The sequence below is a fragment of the Magnolia sinica genome, chromosome 11 (assembly GCF_029962835.1).
Source record: "Magnolia sinica isolate HGM2019 chromosome 11, MsV1, whole genome shotgun sequence".
NCBI lineage: Eukaryota > Viridiplantae > Streptophyta > Magnoliopsida > Magnoliales > Magnoliaceae > Magnolia > Magnolia sinica.
Genome location: NC_080583.1, coordinates 3,124,721 through 3,145,603, shown reverse-complemented (window position 1 = coordinate 3,145,603; position 20,883 = coordinate 3,124,721). Strand labels below are relative to the sequence as shown.

The 20,883-nt window shown below is 40.4% G+C and overlaps 1 protein-coding gene across 1 annotated transcript; it reads left to right on the top strand.

Annotated features, from left to right (window-relative positions):
• Positions 1-7,103: 7,103 nt before the first annotated feature.
• On the top strand, positions 7,104-14,207 carry LOC131219070 (protein neprosin-like). The gene is made up of 7 exons (XM_058214053.1): positions 7,104-7,160; positions 7,484-7,570; positions 8,872-9,084; positions 9,642-9,823; positions 10,718-10,739; positions 12,272-12,418; positions 13,756-14,207. Exons 1-7 carry the CDS (start codon positions 7,104-7,106, stop codon positions 14,122-14,124), a joined length of 1,077 nt encoding a protein of 358 aa, XP_058070036.1. The 3' UTR covers positions 14,125-14,207.
• The last annotated feature ends 6,676 nt before the right edge of the window (positions 14,208-20,883 follow it).

The window sequence follows — 20,883 nt, the reverse complement described above, 5'->3', positions numbered from 1 at the left end:
GACCTTAGATCGGGCGTATCTCACAATCCGGAATGAGTTATCTGACGTAAAATATTTGATTTTTGGGTAGAACAAGCTACTTTAGCAAACCAACCCTACTATGCCTGGTTATGCAGCTCGAAATTACACAAAAAACCCCTGGATCAACGGTCGTTTCCTTATTTTAATTTCGTTTTTACTATAAATAGTAAGTTTTAGTTTGATTATAACTCTTCATCCGTCGGGCTTTAGGAGTTGCGCCCAACATGAAAAGAGCTTAGAATAATTAGAAGAATGGTTTGGTGAAGCCAAATAGGACACTTACTATTTTTGGCCGAAAACCTTGCGCACTAGTAGACATCGCGATCGTCTATAAATAGTAAGTTTACTATTTATAGTAAGTCGCGGATTCTAGAAGTTTGAGTTCTAGTTTGATTCTGATTTCTTTCCTATTGCTTGGTACCCCTATTTAAAGGGTTGTGAACTCATTTTTATTCATCAATTAATCAATTTTGAATTTATTAGAAATTTATTCTATTTTCTGCTTTCTTTTCTCGTGGATTCGAGAAGTCTCTGTGAGGAGCCCAGAGAAGCTCCGTGGATTCGGAGTAGTTATCCTCATCACGTTCATCCCTGCGTTAAACACCCCTCTCTATGAAGATTTGACTCAGTGCTACAGAGTGATTGATGGTGGGAACTTAGGTGGCAATTGGGGTAGGCATTTCTATTTTGCTGGGCCAGGTGGATGCTAGACTTCGAGACTAATGGTGGATTTTCAATGTTTTTATGCACCGTGTAAGCTTGAATCACATATGGGTTTGTTTTCTAGATAAGTAATAAATAAAAATAAATCCCTACAATGCTTTTCTTATTTAATCAATTAACTCCTTGCATTATTTTGATCATAAAATATGATGTCTTATGGTAGTTTTAAGGCATAGGAATCTGGCATGACTCGAGTGTGTGTGTCTATATATATACATTGTTAGGTGAAAAATAGTAAAAGTTGCTAGGTCAACTTATGGAATGGACCAACTCTACTAACCAGCACGGTCTCTTCGAGTTCCAAGCTCTAAGGTGCATCTACGTCCAAAAACATGCCAACCTTCCAGGAGGTCGATGCGACTATAAGGACACTCAAAGAAAATGTAACCGTAAGTCCACTTAAATGGCCAATTGCTAACCTAACATATAGGTTGGTCGTAGCTCGACCAGAGCTCAGCTTATAGCTCGGCTATAGGTCGGTCATAGCTCGACTATAAGTCGGTCATATCTCGGTTATAGGTTAACCAATAGCTCGATCGTAGCTCAACCAGAGCTCGGCTATAGTTCAGGGTGACCATTGAGAGAAGGCAAATACTGACTCCACGAAAAACTCGGCATACGACCTATCCTCGGACCAATAGTCCAAAGATCTTTCCAATGGCCCGAAGATCTCTCCCAAGATCTTCGGAGGATCGGATCAGATCCCGAGAATATCGGGTCACGATAAACTCGCAAAGATCCCGGATATAAACGGATTCGGCTCCAACATATCAGGAAAGACTCCTTACGCCATCGTCTTCCTTCCCCTATAAATAGAGGTATCCCTAACCAATGTAAGGTATACACACCCATACCCTAATACTCGACTGGTGACTCTTTTCCAAAGAGATCGTATCCTTTAAAAGACTCTAAGGGGGCATCTGGCGCATGCGTTTAAATGAGATTTGGTGGGAGTGGGCCGGTTTTAAGATCCCATGGATCATTGCAATGTTTGTTTGAGACTCACGTAAGGTATGGGTTATGAAGCCCCTTCTTGGAATAAGCGCCAGGGCAAGGGTTTTTGCAATTCTACTTTGGGTTTCATGTAGCTAGTGGTTAGTGCTGTGGACCCCACCATGATGTATGTGTTTTATCCATGCCGTCTATCCATTTTGAAATATAATTTTAGGGCTTGATCCCAAAAATGAGGTAGATATACATCTCAGGTAGACCACACCATGGGAAAACAGTAGTGATTGAATTACACCATTAAAAACCTCCTGGGGCCAACTGTGCGGTCCACTTGAGATTTGGATCAAACTCATTTTTGGGCTCATACCATACAATGACATGGAAGAATGGGTGGACGACATGGATGAAACACATATATCATAGGGGGGCCCACAGAGCACCGACCGGTAGTGGCAAGATAAGTAGCCAATCAATTTCTCAAACATGAAGTGGGATGGCCTCCAAGCCATGGGATTAGAGGACAATCCCTGACATAGTGCATCATTACATTTTGGTAATTCCATCCCACTTAAACGCATCTAATCCCATGCTCCAAACACCTCCTAAAGTCCTTAGGCATTGGAGGGTTATCAAAGGGTCAATTAGGAAAGGTCTACTAGGAAATTGCATCAACATACATCATGATGGGACATACAGGACTTGTTGACGTCAATACACCAGCCAATCCGCTGCTAGCTTTCCAAAGCAAATCCAGCGTCATGACGTGACATGACATTATATGAAAAACAATGAAAAGCCGTGAGAGGAACATGCGTGGAAAATTGTGACATAGGTGGATAGAATCATGATTTTTATTATACATGGGCTAAAGCGTCCTCAACCTTGTATTACTTGCAACCAATAAACTATTAATTCGATGGTGATGTGGAGATTTTTAGCAAGGCATGACTTGACCTGTATCCATCGGCTTCATGTGGATGAGATCAACACCATTGATCAGGTCTGCCACACATCTTCAAGTGGGAGAAGTTGAGATGGGTCACCACCATTAAAAACTTCTAAATTATGTGCAAGTCTCAATCATGCATGTATCACCTATTCTTTTGATGTGCCCTGTTGGAATGAAAGGGCAGTACCCTTAAAATTAGGACACTTCAACATCCACGCTAGCCACACCATGTGAATCAAAATTAAGATTTTTAAGGGCTTTAAAATTCAGTGGTAAATACCCCATAAATGGGTACTAATTATTTCAGCGGGTATTTATAGCACTATTCTCAGTGCTTGATTTGACTAATTGATATTTAGACACAAAAATTGAGAAGGCCACAAAATATATGTGAGTCCCACCTTGATGTATATTGCTTATCCACACCGTTCATCCATTATATCAGCTGAATTTATGGCATGAGCTCATCCACGTTAAAAGTAGGACACTCCAACATCCACGTCAATCACACACACCATGTGAATCAAAATTAAGATTTTTCAGAAAGTCTAGAAGGCCAGTTATTAGAAGTTAGATAATATTGGATACCGAGTGGAAGGATTTCTCAGTAAAATAATATGTATTCTCTGATTCTCTTCTCACAAATAGCTCAGATTGGATACTACCCACTCCAGACCTAGATAGAGATGGATGATTCTGTCAGGACTCACCGTGATGTATATATTTTATCCATGCGGTCCATCCATTTTGGTATATCATTTTAGGAGATGAGCCCAAAAGGAAAGTACATTGAAGGTTCAAGTGGGTCACATCACAAGCAGCAGTGGGATTGAAATCTTACCGTTCCAAACTTCTTGATGGGTACAGGAGTTTTGGATCAAGTTGATATTTATGTTTTCCATTCATACAAGTCTGAACTTATGAGCAGGTTAGATGGATAATAAACATCACCGTGGGCCTTAGGAAGTTTTCGATGGTAGGAATTCAATCCCCACTGGTTTTGTCCACTTAAGTCTTAAATCTGACTCTTTTTTCAGTTGATGACCTAAAATAATCCCTCAAAATGGATGTACGACGTGGATAAAACGATACATCATGGTTGGCCCCAAAAAATCAAGAAAATCCTAACCTTCTAATATTTGTCATTTTTAACTGTCAATTAAATGTCTACCAATCTTGACTAAATATTCAACATTTTTATTAGCAACGTGGCCAAATGACCCATTGGTCATAAATGTCACCGTAGGCTTCACCTAAATTTCCATCTCATGAAGTTATTATGAAAGGCTTTCCAAAGAAATTAGCGTTGACGTGACATGAAATGACATGGTAACCAATAAAAAGTACACCGTGGAAAATTTTACAGATGGGTATCTCACTTATGGCACATTGGCAGGTGTGGCACATGTACCACACGTGTGCAAAAGTTAGCTACTCTTTGGGGTGGGCTAGGCGTGGGCACGAGTGCGAGTGTACTTGCGTGGGTGTGTGTGTGTATGGGTATCCATGAGATTTTATTTACAAGAGTGTACTCGTACTTACACCTTTCGTTTTAAACCAGAGAGACATGAATATTTGGTTGGTCGCCCCTGTTGACGGACCTAAACCTTTCTAAGCACCCTTTCTGACCCCATTTAGTTGGGTTAAGGCTTATACGATGATGATTTGAATTTATTGGAATTGGTGTCGATGATTGTTGACAAGTGAAGGATATGTGCCACACGATTTTAGGCTTAAGGATGAAAAACCAGCATCATTTGTGATACATGTTTAACACAAGATAGTAATCAGTGTACAGGAGACATCACCTTCAAAATTATTTTCATTGCTGTGGCCCACTAGAATTACGGATAAGGATGATATTTGGGCCTTGGGCTTAACATGAGGGGGACACATTTAGTAGTCAAAGTAGATTTCACATATACATTGCAGTGAGGGCCAACTGAACTTATCAGACCTTTGTACGGTGAGAAAAAGGTGCGTAGACAATAAAGTGCGAGGGAGATATATATATATATATATATATATATATATATATATATAGAGGGAAAAGGTACTATGCGCTCCACCTCACGGGGCCATCCCATGAGGTCGAACTGTGTGGGCCCCACCGTGATGCGTTTCGAACATCTACCCCATCAGTCAGATGCACCATTCCATCGTGGGCCTAGTTCTCAAAAATCAAGTCAATACGTGACTTTCGTGTACAACACCACATACAGAAGTAGGGAGGGGCCGTGCACCATTAAAACATTCATAATCATTTTTTGGGCCCATCGAGATGTGGTTTGCAAATCAAGCCCATCCATTATGTGTGTCCCACTTGGATGAGGGTTCAGACCAAGTTTCAGCAGCATTCAAAACTCAGGTGGGCCCCACCAAGTGCTTTTAGATGTTTTAACGGTGTATTCACATAATTTTAGATGGTATGGCCTACCTGAGTTCCGTATATGGCTGATTTTTGGGATATCCCATAATTTAGAGGGGACCCATCAAATGCACGATGTTGATGGTCGACACACATCACGGTGGGGCCCACACAACTCGACATCACGGGAGCTTATCGTGAGGCCGAGCTACCTTTTCCCATATAATGGACACACATAATGGGACACACATAATAGACGGGCTAGATTTGTAAACCACATCTCGATGGGCCCAATAAATGATTATAGATGTTTTAATGGGAGGGTAACCCCTCTCAAATGTTATATGTGGTGTGGTCCACCCAAGTCATTTATTGACTTGATTTTTAAGCCCATGTCCCACCATGGAATGGTGCATCTGACTGATGGGGTGGATATTTGAGACACATCACGGTGGGGCCCACACAGCTCAACCTCATGGAAAGTTCCCATGAGGACGACCTCATGGTACCATTTCCCATACATACCTACATCATTTTTGAGCCCATGTCTTTAAAAACATATGGACGGCTGGATATCTCACAAATGTCGCTGTGGGCTTCACCTAAATTTCTATCTCATGAAGTTATTGTGAAAGGCTTTCCGAAGACGTGACATGAAATGACACGGTAACCAATAAAAAGGTACATCGTGGAAAATTGTGGGACATTTCGATAAAATCACGACTCTTAATATACATGGGCCAAAACCTCGAGCTTGTATTACTTGCCAAACTTTTCCATTAACCCCAGAAATCATTAATTCCACCGCGATGTGGAGATTTTTAGCAAGGCATGATTTGACCTGGATCCAACCGCTTCATGTGGATGAGATCAACACCATCGATCAGGTCCATCACGCATCTTCATGTGGGAGAAGTTGAGATGGGTCACCACCATTAAAAACGTCCAAATCATGTGCAAGTCTCAGTCATGCATGTATATGTCCCATCCAATTACCTATTCTTTTGATGTGGCCCATTGGAATGAAAGGACACTATTAAAATTAAGACACTCTAACACCTACGTTAGCCACACCATGTGAATCAAAATTAAAATTTTCCAGAAAGTTAGATAATGGATCCCGCAGTGGAAGGATTTCTGGTATGCTCTAATTCTCTCTTCTCACAAATAACTCAGATTGGGTACTTATTATGATGGACAGTTCTGTCAGGGCTAGCTAGAGATGGACGGCTTTGTCAGGGCTAGCTTATTATGGTGTATATGCTGTCCGTCCATTTTGACATATCATTTTAGAACACGAGCCCCAAAGGAAAGTAGCTTGAAGGTTCAAGTGCACCACAGGTAGTAGAGGGGATTGAAAGCTTACCGTTCAAAACTTCTCGCAGAGCGCAGGAATTTTAGATCAAGTTGATATTTATGTCTTCCCTTCAAACAGGTCTGACCTTATGAGTAGGTTAGATGGGTAATAAACATTATGATAAGCCTTAGAAAGTTTTCAACAATATGAATTCAATCCCCACTGCTTCCTGTGGTGTGGTCCATTTAAGCATTAAATTTGCTTCCTTTTTCATCTCATGACCTAAAATGATCTGTCAAAATGGATGGACGGTGTGGATAAAATGAATATATCACGGTTGGCCCCACAAATCCGCTGATAGACTCTCCATCTCCAGATAAGTCCTAATGCCGGTAGTATACAATCAGCACCCCTCACAAACCTATCCAACCATCAATTCCAACGTCCACATAATTTTATTAGCAAGGTGGCCCACCAAATGACCCATTGGTCATGTGTCGCACATGCAAAAGAAACTACTAATGATTGACTTCAATAAAACTAGTTTCACTTTATCACCTTTTCACACCCTGGACGGAAGTCAAGAGAGTTCCCAGATCTATCTAGAGCAACATTATAAATAGCCTCATTTGAGATAAAGTGTCCATCTACCTGTCCTCTATTTCCTAAGAAGTTTTCATCTCCTATCCTCGATGTCCACTCCAATTAGTTGTAATAGTAGGATTTTGATTTTAGTTTTGTTGGCAATTTCTCTTGTTTATGGAAATGCAAGAAGTCTATCCAAAGAAGAATACATGGAATTGAAGGCACAGCTCAAGGTTCTTAATAAGCCTGCTGTCAAAAGCATTCAGGTGAGTTTTCTAACAATCACTACCATGTGATTCATTGCACCAGTGTTTATTATTATTATTATTATTATTTAAATCATCTGAAGCTTACGTCTAGAGGGGTTTAGTTTGTAGTGATCCAAATCCTTTGTTTGGTGTCCCACTGGTGGAAGGGCTGAAAATTTTGTGCATCAAAAGCACTCTCAGTCCTCTGATTCTACAAACAGATAAAAGCTTAAAATCCATCATCATCATCATCATCGTCAACATTGTAATCACAATCAACAGCATCCATGCCATCATTAGGATGTTTTTGAATATTGATGGAGGTTTGATGGTTCTTATAGAATGAACATGGTGACATCTTCGATTGTGTGGACATGTATAAGCAACCAGCTTTCGATCATCCTTTGTTGAAGAATCACACAATCCATGTATGTTTCTCTTTATTATTATTATTATCATCATCATCATCTTCTTATTCTCTCTGATTTCCATTTATCAAAACCCATCATCAATGATGAATGGGCCATCCTATCCTAATCATTTAGAAATTGGTACACAAAATCTGTCTATTGATTTTTGCATAACTTCATTTTTTAAACTGGTTGAGTGAAGTTTGACCATTGTGATTTTCAGTCCATGGCCCATTCATGAAAGTATGTGATAAATGAACCATTCAGATCACCCATGTGGATTAGATCTCCTTGGATAACATTATGTCACACAAAGTTTGGTCACTAAAAAGTATGAATGTTTGGTTTAAATGTTCAAAAATTATCATCACCATTAATATAATAAGAGGCCCATGCTTTAGTGATCCAGACCATTGAACTTATGGCTTCCATCATGCATGGCCATGCTCAAAGAAACTTGCCAATTGACGAATCTAACCTCTCATTTGTTGGCATCCAAATGCATTGTTAAGAACAAAGATACTTATGGTCACATAATATTCGGTTATATGGGCTATCTGAAACATTGATCTGGACCATCCATCTGATCGAACCGACTCCCCAGCAGCCACTACAGGGAAATCACGTTGATAGAATGATCACATACATTCTGATTTACTGTACTGCTTCATGTTCAAGTTTTGTGTGGCATGCAGTGATATGTGATTGGCATCCAACCCGTCCATTAGATGTGCACCTCCATGTTATACGCTTACAATATAGGATCCTGCATGATCCATAACACACGTGGGCCACACCAAATGAAAAAATGAGGTACTTGGGGAGGAGTGTGAGCATCATCGAAACTTCCAAATGGAATATAGGGTCCACTGTATTGTGTATACATCATCGAACGAGCAATCAGCCAATAAGCCACACTATGATGAAGGAACATACCAAAACAGATCCCATTCTAACTCAAGTGGGCCACAACAAGTGAATGTATAAGTTTTAGGTGTAATTGCACATTGCTGCATGTGGTGTGTACCACCTGACTTTTTTAATTGTGATTATTCTGGGATGTATGGTGAATAGAAGGTCCAGCGCCAGATGCACGGTTTAGATTCAGCATACGTATCTTGCCTTGTAATCATCATACGATTTGAACTTATGGGAACGTTTCCCTTTTCAATTTCAATGATGACATGTTAGCCATTGTATTTCCATATGCATTTTTTTTAATCCCTTTCCAATCTTTTAATCCCTTTTTAATATTAATGATTCCATGTTTATTTACATATGCATTTTTTTAACGTCTGAGATTGTAACTCACTATGCAGATGAGGCCCACTTCCTATCCAGAAGGGATGGAAAATCAAGACCCTTTAAATGCCAATCTACATATTGGGCTTAAGGATGGTGGATGCCCCCTTGGGACTGTACCCATTCGACGGACTAAAATGCAAGATTTAATGAGAACAAAATCTCTCTCTGATTATGGTCGAAAAAATGTAGAAAATGGGGCCCAACTCAACTCCCCATCTAGTCATCATGTAAGTAATTTTTGTCGTTTTGGTATATTTAAGCCGAAACGTGCAGGATCTGAGCCATTCATCAGTATCCAAGAGGCAGCATTGTCATTAAATTATATTGCTCTATGGGAACACCTGGACAGCCTAGCCAACCGATCTGTGCCGTACGTTGCGTCTAACCATCTAAATAACAGCCCAAAAAATGGATGGTCAAAACCATTTAATAAAAATAAGCCCAATCAACAACTTGTGCCGTGTATTTGTTATGGCCCATCATGAATTTCCTATGGCTCTATACAATCACTTCCATCAGAAGATTCCCATCATGCGAGCTGTGGCTTGGAAAATAGATGGCTAGGATAGCTGTGATTTTCAGATTGAGGAAATAAAATGTGTGCTCAACCTAGTGGACGGTTCCGATTGGTTTGCTGGAGTGTCCAAATGTCACAATGCTACTAGGACAGCTATAAGTTACAGTGATAGCGCCGGCTCACTGGCGACTTTTTCTGTTGGAGCAAAAAATAAATAAATTCTCGGTGATGTATTTAACACTAATCTACTTGTTTTCTTTGATCAAGTATGCAATTGCAAACTTGTCTGATCAGGTGCTAGGAACCCGAGTGACTATGAATGTGTGGGACCCAATACTTCAAGATGATCAAAGTCAATTCAGTTTGGCCCAGTTATGGATTGTCAATGGCCGGTCATATCAAGTCAATACCATAGAGGCTGGATGGATAGTAAGTTTGCAGTATATGTTGTGAAAGAAAAAACGATTTTTTTACTGGAATCAATATTTTACTAATATTGTTGGATAGAGGTGGGCACCGGAAGACTCGATCCGGCTAACTCAACTCTTGTCCAACTCGTTTAGATCCGACTCGACCCAAACTGAATGGGTGAGTCGTTCCGAACCGAGTAGGCTTTGCCCAATCCGAACTTAAACCGAGTCGAGTTCGAGTTACCTAGTAACTTGAGCTGACTCGACCTGAAACTCGATCCGGTTAGACCCGACTCGATCCGAACCTGACTCTCTAACCCTACTCGCACACCCTACATTGACCCGATCCCAAAATCTCTCTCCCTCCGTCATCCTCCTTATATTCCAAGCCTGACAACCACCCACCACCATTACCCTCCTCCTCTCCACTCTCTCGGTCTCTCCCTTCCTCATCTCTCAATCCAACTTGGTGCCAACTCGACCTAACTTGGTACTTCTTAATGGATCGGACTCAGTATGAATCAGTCCAGGCTAGACCAGACTCAGATCGAGTCAGGCATGCTAGACTCGGTATCGAGTCGGATTGAGTTCGGGTCATGCCTATGTCAAAACCGGATCGAGTCGAGTCAGCCCTAAATTGGTCCGACTGGATTGGATGCCCAACTCTAGTATTGCAAGTGCTTTTTGAGGGATGAAATTGCAAAAATGCCCCCAATTGATTTTCTTTTTTTGTTCTGGGAGGGAGGGTTTGGGGGCACCTGGCCCGTGTATAATATCCAATCCAGTAAGTGTATGTACCACACCATGGTGACAAGAGGAACAAATCATCTGATCTCTCATATCAGATGGGATATATTTGAATTGGGATATTTGAACGGTATACATTAGTTTTATGGATTGGCACACCTTATGATTTGATCCACCGTATTCTAGGTTCATCTTAGAGGGCAGCAATGTAATTTCTCTTTTTTAAAAAGCACTACCAGTCTGGCGGCACTATTTGGTAAAATCAATTGAGGAATTTTATTATTTTTTTTAATTCTGTTAAAAATCCCATCTTATTATTATTATTTTCAAAACACATCATGTGAGTTTACTTCTCACTAATAAGGCCCAGATTCGTGCCGTTGACAGCCCCATTTTGGATTCTTGAGCTGATTTTAGATCCAAACATGTTTCAAACTGACTTTGACGAGATGCAATGGTGTACCCGATTGGATCCTCGGCCTTTTATTCAAACCCGATTTACTGGAATCGGATTCCTCAGGTCCAGGCATCAGTGGGCCTGCATGGGATGAAGATCTGACCATAATGAGTAATATGCAAAATAGTTATGGAGCTCTCCATCTCCATTCATAAGACAGTAGTAAAGATGTATAAGATCGAGACCGTTCATCTGCTAGGCCCCTTTATGGATGGGCTGCACCTATAAACTTAGGCTGGTCAGATGAATTTATCAGTTTGATGATTTTTGTTGATTAGAAACCGATGGTTAGAAAACAGTCTGACTAATGATTTACATACAATGGGCATTAATTCTCCCATAAGGGGCTACGATCATCTCGACTGTTGGCTTATGGCACAGCAGATAAGCTGTCTGGATCTCATACTCGTGTGTCACGTATGTAGATATATAGAGTGCTTGATAACTAATTTAGATGATTCTTCCCATGCACCTTACCCTCTACCTTGCGCAAACACCCCAACGTGCCATCTATTTTGGCATCCAAGCCGTCCAAAAGGTGGTCCTCATGACGCAAATCTGCTGGCTCAATAATTAGTTCGATCCATCAAACAGGGCATATGTTACAAAAACGAAAGATTAACGGTCCGATTTGATGTAAAATGCGTTTTCCACTTGATGAGTGGATTAGATTGATTTTTCACGATAACTAACGGTCCAGTGAGCTTCTAATTTCCTCAGGTATATCCTAAAATTTTTGGTGACTCCCTTCCACGGCTGTTTGTGTACTGGACAGTAAGCTTCACAACCATCAATCTCTGCTTACCTACATACAAACCGTTGATGGGTTGATCGGTACCGTCCAATTAATGGGTCACATCTTGAAGTGGCCAGAACAGAAGTTATTCCCATGTATCTCAATTGGTGATACCGATTATCCGGTCTGTTATCATGGTACTCTATCTGAGTAAGGCCATCAATATGCATGCAGTCAGCCACCTATTCGTGGCATGCATTTACGCCATGCAAAACTGTCCGAATCATGGGGCCTGTTTGGATCAGATCATGACCCAAGAAATAAGAGGGTAAAAGGATGATCTCAACCGTCAGATTGGCAACTATCAAATAGAACGTTAAAAATTGAAAAAGAAAGTAAAGGTCAAGATTCAACAAATTAGACTGTTAGAACCGTATAGTCAATCTGATTTTGGGACCCTCACCCATCTACACTATGCCCCATGATTTGGACGGTTTGGATGGTTATACTTTTGCTTACTTATATGGATGTATATTTGTAATATCAGGCAGATGATTACAAGAGTACAGGCTGCTACAATCTATTGTGCCCTGGTTTTGTACAAGTTAGCAGAGATATACCCGTTGGCTCTACCATACAACCAACTTCTACCTACGATGGATATCAGAAGGAAATCACCCTCCAAGTATTCAAGGTACCTTGCATCTCTCATTCTTATTAGAGAATGGGCCTGGCTGGCCCATTGGGCTTCTGGCCCGTTATGTATGATTAGTGATTACTATACGTTTGAGATGTATGGGGCCATGCACGATGCTTATGTGGAATCCAAACCATGAATCTAGTGCAGCTCCCAATGTTCACCATACATACCAGGAACCATCTTGATCCAAAACTGAGGTGGGACACACTGCAGGGAGCAATGTACAACCATGCTTAAAAACTAAGTTATGGTGTGTCCCTTGATCATGGTGGGACATATCTGTTGAATGGGTTGGATGACACATAATATGGAAGTTTCTATGGTGGCCACTCTCTTCCCCAATGTCCCATATTCCCTTTAGTTCCTCTTCCCTCTGCAGGCAGTCCAGCCTGAATGGTCAAGGCCTTTTTCTTAGTGGACCCACTTTTTTTTTATTTTTTATTTTATTTTAACACTCACACGCACCACCACACACTCACGCCATGGTGGGATTTCACCACCTATGGGTACTTGAACCCTCAGCCAGGTGTTGAAACTCCAGAGAGTCTACCACTGGAATAAGAGTAAGGACCCACTTGGTGAATGGTTCCTGCGTCCAATCCAACTGATGCAAGTAGGATATGTTGAGGTCAAGCACCATCTTTCTCAGGGGGGTAAATACTCCGACCCATGGAGCTTTATTGGACTCTTCACAGAGATACCTCAAATCTACTAGCCAAAGAAAGAAATAGAAAATAATTTTTAGAAATTCCAAAGTAATCGATTCATTCTCAAAAACAAGTTTACAACCTCCTAGTGCCACGAACCCTGGTAAGAAGTTTCAGAATCAAACTATAATGAAAATTTCTGTAAATCGTGACTTATTATAAATAGTAAACTTATTTATACTGTCATGATTTCCACTAGACCTCATGGTTTTCGGCCAAACTTATTAAGTGTCATATTTGGCTCAACCATACTATTCTCCTAATTTTTCTAAGCACTTTTCATGTTGGACACAACTCCTAAAGCCTAACGGATGAAAAGTTACAATCAAACTAAAACCTAGTAAAAATGAAAATAAAATCGATTTTTGACTGAGGATCTGATGGAATCTCACAAATTTGGCTGGTTTGGCTAAAGTAGCTTCTTCTACCCAAAATCAAATATGGTAGGTCGTGTAACTCATTTCAGTTTGCAAGATATGCCAGTTTTAAGGTTCTGACTATCCGGATCACTTCCGCCTCTAATAAAACCTGTTTCTCTGATCCATCTTGGCCATGAAATTGTCCATGACCCGCTCTACATCACCAACTAGTGGGCCTCACCTGATCTGGTTGCTACTTTTACAGGATCCAAATAGTGGTGATTGGTGGCTGACATTCGGAGACAACAACATCGAAGTAGGCTACTGGCCTAAGTCCCTATTCACAACCTTAGCTGACAGTGCCTCTATAGTTCAATGGGGTGGTGAAGTATTCACATTTGAAAGCATCCAAAGTCCTCAAATGGGCAGTGGCCATTTTCCTGATGAAGGGTTTAGAAAGTCCTGTTATATGAAAAAGCTGATGTTTGTGGACAACACCACCACTTTTAAAGACATCCCTGACAACACCCCTCTCTATGAAGATCTGACTCAGTGCTACAGAGTGATTGATGGTGGGAACTTAGGTGGAGATTGGGGTAGGCATATCTATTTTGGTGGGCCAGGAGGATGCTAGAGTTGTGATGGACGGTTGATTTTCAATGTTTTTATGCACTGCAAGCTTGACTCATATACGGGTTTTCTAACTAAGTGATAAATAAATGGGCGATTTATCAAAAATTCCCTACACTGCTTTTCTTATTTGATTAAGTACTTTCTTCGATTATTTTGATCTTAACATATGATGTCTATTAGTTTTAAGGCACAAGAATCCCACATGACTCATCTGAGTCGACCCGGACTCGGTCTTGATGAGAAGCATCATATGGATGCATTGGATGGTATATGCAAACCAAGGTGGGCCCCATCGAAAATTAAGGGTGGGTGGGCATCTCATCCCAGCTCTTCCTTATGTTGTGGCTTACCTTTAGTTTTCAACCAATCCAGTTTTTTACTAGGGAGTGTTGTACTCTGGAGATTCTATGCCACATGATTTTGGACCATCTCGCATTGATGGTTGGGATCTGCCGCTGCGTGTACGGTGGTTGTGCGCATGCGCATGGATGGCCAAATCAAAAGCGCTAATCGTTTAGATATGTAAGAGATCCATACCGTTCACCGTGTTTGGTTCGTTGTTAACATGACCTCTGCCGAAAACCAGGCTTCTCTACTCATCATCTGGGCCACAACATTGAATTAGGTAGTTTGGTTATTTTCTTCAAACTGTCTAATTTTCAAATATAAGCATAACCCACTTATTGAGTGGACCGGCTTGATTTTCAGGACAATGAATGTTCATGGTGGGCCCGCTTGATGAATGACCTGGATCTTTCACACTGACATATGTTGCAACGGCACATGTGGGGAGAGTACGACTATCCTTGCCAGCACCTTCAGCTTGCATGGAAATTCGAGATCAGATCTCGTACACGTCGAGTGCAGCACCATTCCCTGCCATGGACGCGGATTGAGTACTACCCACCGGGACCTCGCTAGAGACGGACGGTCCTGGCAGGGGCTCTTTGGGGCCACTGTGATGTTTATGTTTTATCCACACCGTCCGTCCATTTTGAAAATTTTTTTTAGGGCTTAATCTCGAAAAGGATGCAGATTGAAATCCAAGTGGACCACACAACAGGAAGCAGTGGGATTGAAAGCTCACCGTTGAAAACTTCGTGGGGGTCACAGAAGTTTTAGATCAAGATGATAATTATGTTTTCTGTTCACAAAGGTCGACGTGACCTGATGTACAAGTTGGATGACAAATAAACATCTTGGTGGGCCTTCGGAAGTTTTCAACGGTAGAACTTCAATCCCCATTGCTTCCTGTGGTGTGGTCCACTTGAGATTTCAATCTTCCTGCTTTTTGGTCTAATGCCTGAAATGATCTATCAAAATGGATGAACCGCGTGGATAAGACAAATACCTTATGGTGGACCCCACAAATTCCCCACACAGAACTGTCCTCTCTAGCCACATCCTGGTGAGGGTAGAGCTGTACAGGAACCGAGTTAGCTTGGTTAGCTCGTTCAATTCGACTCGGTTCCAAACTGAGTTCGAGCTGAGTCGAGTTGATATTTTGAGCTCAAAAAATTTTGAAGGAGTTCGAGCTTGCCCGAGCTCAACTTGATTCAAATTGAACTCGGATTGAACCGGTTTGGTTACTGGGTTACTTTCATATCGATGTTGCTCACCGGGTGTTTGATGAAATGACTCAACGAAATGTTCTTGATTTTGATGTTGACTACAAGGTGTTTGATAAAATACTTGTAAACAACTGCTACGATTTTACATGTATTGAGAATTTGAAAGTGCACCTCATGTGTTTGTGAAAATGTCGCATTGGCTTGATCTTGGCTCGAATTGGCCCGAGTTGCTAGTCGAACCAAGCAGAGCTGGCCAGTCAGGCTCAAGGACTGAGCTGAGCCAAGTTCGAGCTGGGTCAGCTAGTGGCCAAGCCAAGTCAAGTTGTGGCAAGCGCGAATCGGTTCGACTTGTGTACACCTCTGGGTGAGGGTAGTACCCAATCCGTACCTCTCTTCATTTTGTAATATAATAGTGAACAGTGGATCAATCCTGACCAACCAATCAATAGGCTATTGAGAGTTGCGGATGCGGATTGCCCATGCCCCCGGGCAAAGAAAGTGTGGTCGAAAGCTATATGGGGCACTACATCTATTAGTTTCTCAACCTCCCGATAGTAAAGCACTCCAAAAATCAAGCAGATCTCAACTTCATTTAGGCCACACGATAGGAAACAGAGTGGATCGAACGCCTAGCATTGGAAACTTCGTGGGGGCCACAGAAAATTTGAATCAGATGATATTTGCGCCTACTATTTATCTCAGTGTCAATGACATTATGAACGGTTTGGATAGCACATAAGCATCATGGTGGCCTCTAGAAAGTTTTCAACGGTTGGCATTTCCATTCTCATTGTTTCCTGTCATGTGTGGCCCACATGAGTTTTAGATCTGCTTGATTTTTCAATTCCTGTCCAATTGTGAGGTTGAGAAACTAATAGACAGAGTATATTTCCCACTGGCATCTGTGTGGACCGCACATAGCTTCCAACCACACAGAAACTTCCTGTGGCCATGACTTGTAGCCTATTCAAAAGATGGCCCACCGATTGAACTGTACAGCTTAAAAAACACACACATATTAACAAGGGTTCCCTGTTAACATTCCTTCATTTCCTCTCCAACTACCTTTGGATCAGTTAGAGAGATGGCTACAAAAATAAAAATTTATTTAAAACCTCATATCTTTGTTATAACTGAAAATTGTTGTAACTACATGTTTCTTAATCCATAAATAACCATGGGTCCATGGGATTCAAATAGGATTGGTTTTTCAATTTTCAATTATCATTTTATAACATCAGAGCCTAAAGAGAAATTTTCTTGGTGGTTGTATAATTCTAAATCTTATAAAGATAAGGATTCTCTTTCCCACATGATCTACAATGCCTTCAGCTATCTTATCGGTCTTGGACAAGCTTGACAGTTTGGACAACCTTTTCTAAATAATCGAATTATATGTTGTTGGAGAGACATCCCTAATCACAATTCCACTCCATCATATGCCACCCAATACTATATGAATTGTATTATACTCAATCATGTTCACATCTTAGAACCAACATCTTAAAGTATTCTTATACACAACTTATTCTGTCAACGTGTATATATGTATTTCTCTATATAAAAAAAAGTTAATAAGAAAAGTTGAATTACTTTTTTACTTATATAAAATCCATGTCCATGATTGAAAATTTGGAAATGAAAATCTATTTCCCAATTGGGTTTTTCAAGCATCCAAACAAGCTTAAAACTTGTGGATTGTAAGAAGAGTTTGTGAAGCTTACCCTTGACACTGGGCGGGACATGATGAGGTCGATCACCTAATTTCTTAGGGAATAACTACGAGAGATAAAAATAAAAATAATTTCTAATAAATTCAAAATAAATTGGTTGATGATAAAAAAATAAAATAAAATGAAATTACAATCTATTAAATAATGAGCTCAAACTTGGGACAGAGTTTTAGATTCAAACTCCAACTCGAGCACCTTAAAAATGTGACTTGCTATTATGGTCACCACTCCTACTAGACTTTGAGGTTTTCGGCCAAAAATAGTAAGTGTTGAATTTGGCCTAACTAGAGCTAGGCATCAGTCTGGATCAGCTTGGATTGGGTCCAACTCGACCCGATCCGAAAACTTAATAGCCTGACCTGAACTTGATCCGATCCGGGACCAAGTCTGGGTCATCTGACTCTGGCCAATCTGATGCATGGTTAGCCTAACCCGAACCAAGTCCAACTCGGTCAGGGAAGCCGAGTTGGATCGGGTTCGGTAGGCTTCGGATCGTAGGAATTTAATCCAACTGTTTCATATAGTGTGGTTCACTTCAGCCTTTAATATACTGCATTTTTATGTTCAAGATGATCTTTGGATATTAATCATTTTTTAGATAATACTCTACAATGATCTCTAAAAATATATGAATGGTGTAGATATTATAAATACATCACTCTGGGGGCCATATAACTTTAATCTCATTTGAACTGTTTGTACAACTTGGAGCTCGAGGAGCGTCAGTCTCGTCTTCGCACGGAAACCGGTTGGCTACTCCCCCTGCCACCAGCCATTGGCTAGTGGTCGGTAGAGGTGGGCATCGAGCCGAGTCGAGTCGAGCTGGGCCAAGCTTGGCTTGGCTTGTCCATGGTGTACTCGAGTTCGAGCTCGAGCTCGAGCTCGGCCTCGAGCTCAACATTGAAGCTTGGCTTGTTTGCCAAAGCCGTCGAGTCGAGTTCGAGTCGAGCTAGTGGTTCGAGTCGAGTCGAGTTTACCTCGAGTCGAGCTCGAGCTTGTTTGTATCATTCATCATAGGTTACGTTATTAAAATTTTGGCTAAAAAATACAAATTAAATGCCACATTACTAAGACATAAATGATAAACCTCTAGATACTATCAATATCATACCACAAAAAAATAATTTGTCCTCAACAATCAACATCAACATCAATTCGAAATAGTTAAAATATATCAAAAATTATAAATCCGTTCATGAAAATTTTTAAAGCTTTTCCTTTAAGCGTCTGGCCCACATTTTCAATTTCATTGTCCTCTTCATACTCTTCAACATCGAAAGTGCTACCGCCCCAAACTGGATGCAACCAATCTTGCGTACATATCAGTGCTTCAACTGTATTCGAGGCGAGTGAACTTCGATACTTGCTAACTACCCTGCTGCCAGTGCTAAAAGCTGATTCTGATGCCACGGTCGAAATTGGAATTGATAAAATGTCTCGTGACATCAACGAAAGTCTAGGATATTCACGAGCTCGAGACTTCCACCATTGCAAAACATCGAAATCATTATCTTTTATCTTTATGACCGGTTCCTTTAGATACTTGTCCACTTCGGATTCAGTTTTCTGCGTCTCTGTTTCTTCTTCGTCTAAAAAAGACATAAAGTCACGAAGTCGCTCGCCCACAGTAGAAGAATTATCTGTAGTTTGAGAAGTACCTATTGCACTTGATGAATCGGCCAAATTATCAACATATGATGCGAACAACTCTTCAATTGCCGCATTAATAACGACGGTCTCCGCTGAAACTCTTTCGAAACTGGAATAAAGTGATCTGAAAATAAATCTAACCATTGCCATCTTGTATCGTGGATATAGGATAACTGCAATGGCCATTAATAAGTGGCATTCAGCCCAATACTTATCAGATTTCATCTGCATTCCTAGAGCCATCGCTTTTAAAAATTCCGGACCATTAGCAGCACATTTTTTAAGCGCGTTCATAATGAAAATAATTTCATGAAGAAATAGATTTGTCGTGGGATACTTATTTCCTGAAAAAATCTTTATGCAGTCGTAAAAAACTTTGAGAAACCAATGAACATCTTCAGCTTTCTTCCAGTCTTCATCACTTGGCACGTATACGTACATTTTATCACGTGCCGCAAGTTCAGGGAATGCAACTTTAAATTGTAAAGCTGTATCCAACATTTCATAAGTGGAATTCCAGCGAGTGCAGACATCTAACTTCAACTGCTGTTTAGATTTCAAATCCAAACGTTGGATTATATCATTCCACGTACTCATTCTTGAAGGTGACCCCCTTATATATTTAACGCTGTCTCGTATGTTTACAATCGTTGAATCAATTGCTTTCAGCCCTTCTTGCACAATCAAGTTGAGTATGTGAGCACAACATCTAACTTGGAATATTTTACCTTCGAAGAATAAATTTTCAGCAGCCTTGAACTGAGTACGTAAGAAAGAAATTAACGTATCGTTGGATGATGCATTATCTAAAGTAATTGAAGAAATTTTCTTTTCAATGCCCCACTCAACAAGACAGTTGTAAATGCAATCGGACAGTACCACACCGGTATGAGGAGGAGGAACATAGCGGAAGTTTAAAATTCTCTTTTGTAGTTTCCAATCCGCATCAACGAAGTGTGCGGTCAATGACATATATCCCTTTCTCTGATTTGAGGCCGTCCACATATCAGATGTCAAACTTATTCTGGATACGGATTCCAATAGAGCTTTCAAGTTAGCTTTCTCAACGGCATACATCTTCATACACTCTCTTTTCACAGTAGATCGAGAGGTCTTCTCACATCTGGGATTTAGAAATTTACAAAATCCCATGAAAACCTTGCTTTCCACCATGCTGAATGGCTTCTCATTTACTATCACTAACCTCGCAAACCACTCATTTAGTTTATCCAGGTCATACTTATATGTTAAGAGTGCAGCTTTAGAGTCGTCATCTTCAGAAATATTAAATGAAAGCAGTTGCTGGACTCCACCCTTCGATATTCTTGGTCTCTTCACACATTTATCTAGATGCCTCTGATAGTGAGTTGTAGAAGAACCAGAATGCTTGCTGTAAAGAGTCTTACAAAACTTGCATCTAATCTTGACAGAATCATCTGGTTGTGTGATCTCATCAAAAGATTCCCATATTGCCGATCTTTTTTTTCCTTTCACAGAACCTGAAGTTATTTCAACTTTGTTCTCTAATTTTTCTTCATCCATGGAAAAAGAAGAATTGATTGACGCACCAGGGTCAGGAGTACTTGGGTTTTCTTCAGTAGTCATCTAAAAATCAAAAGTTAACAAGAGTAGGGTAAGATCAGGAATTTTATAGGTTGAAGGAATCAGTCAATGACATTTATACATACATATATATATATATATATATATATATATATATATATATAAATATATATATATATATATATATATATAAATATACAATACAAACAATATCGGGCCCCTCCATAAACTGGAAGATACAAG

Bases quoted from the DNA above. Each gene is read 5' to 3' on its own strand.
- LOC131219070 (XM_058214053.1), top strand. From the start codon at position 7,104: ATGGAATTGAAGGCACAGCTCAAGGTTCTTAATAAGCCTGCTGTCAAA. The intron at 10,740-12,271 runs GTAATTTCTCTT...TTGTAATATCAG, and splicing joins TCATCTTAGAGGGCAGCAAT to GCAGATGATTACAAGAGTAC. The intron at 12,419-13,755 runs GTACCTTGCATC...CTACTTTTACAG, and splicing joins TCACCCTCCAAGTATTCAAG to GATCCAAATAGTGGTGATTG.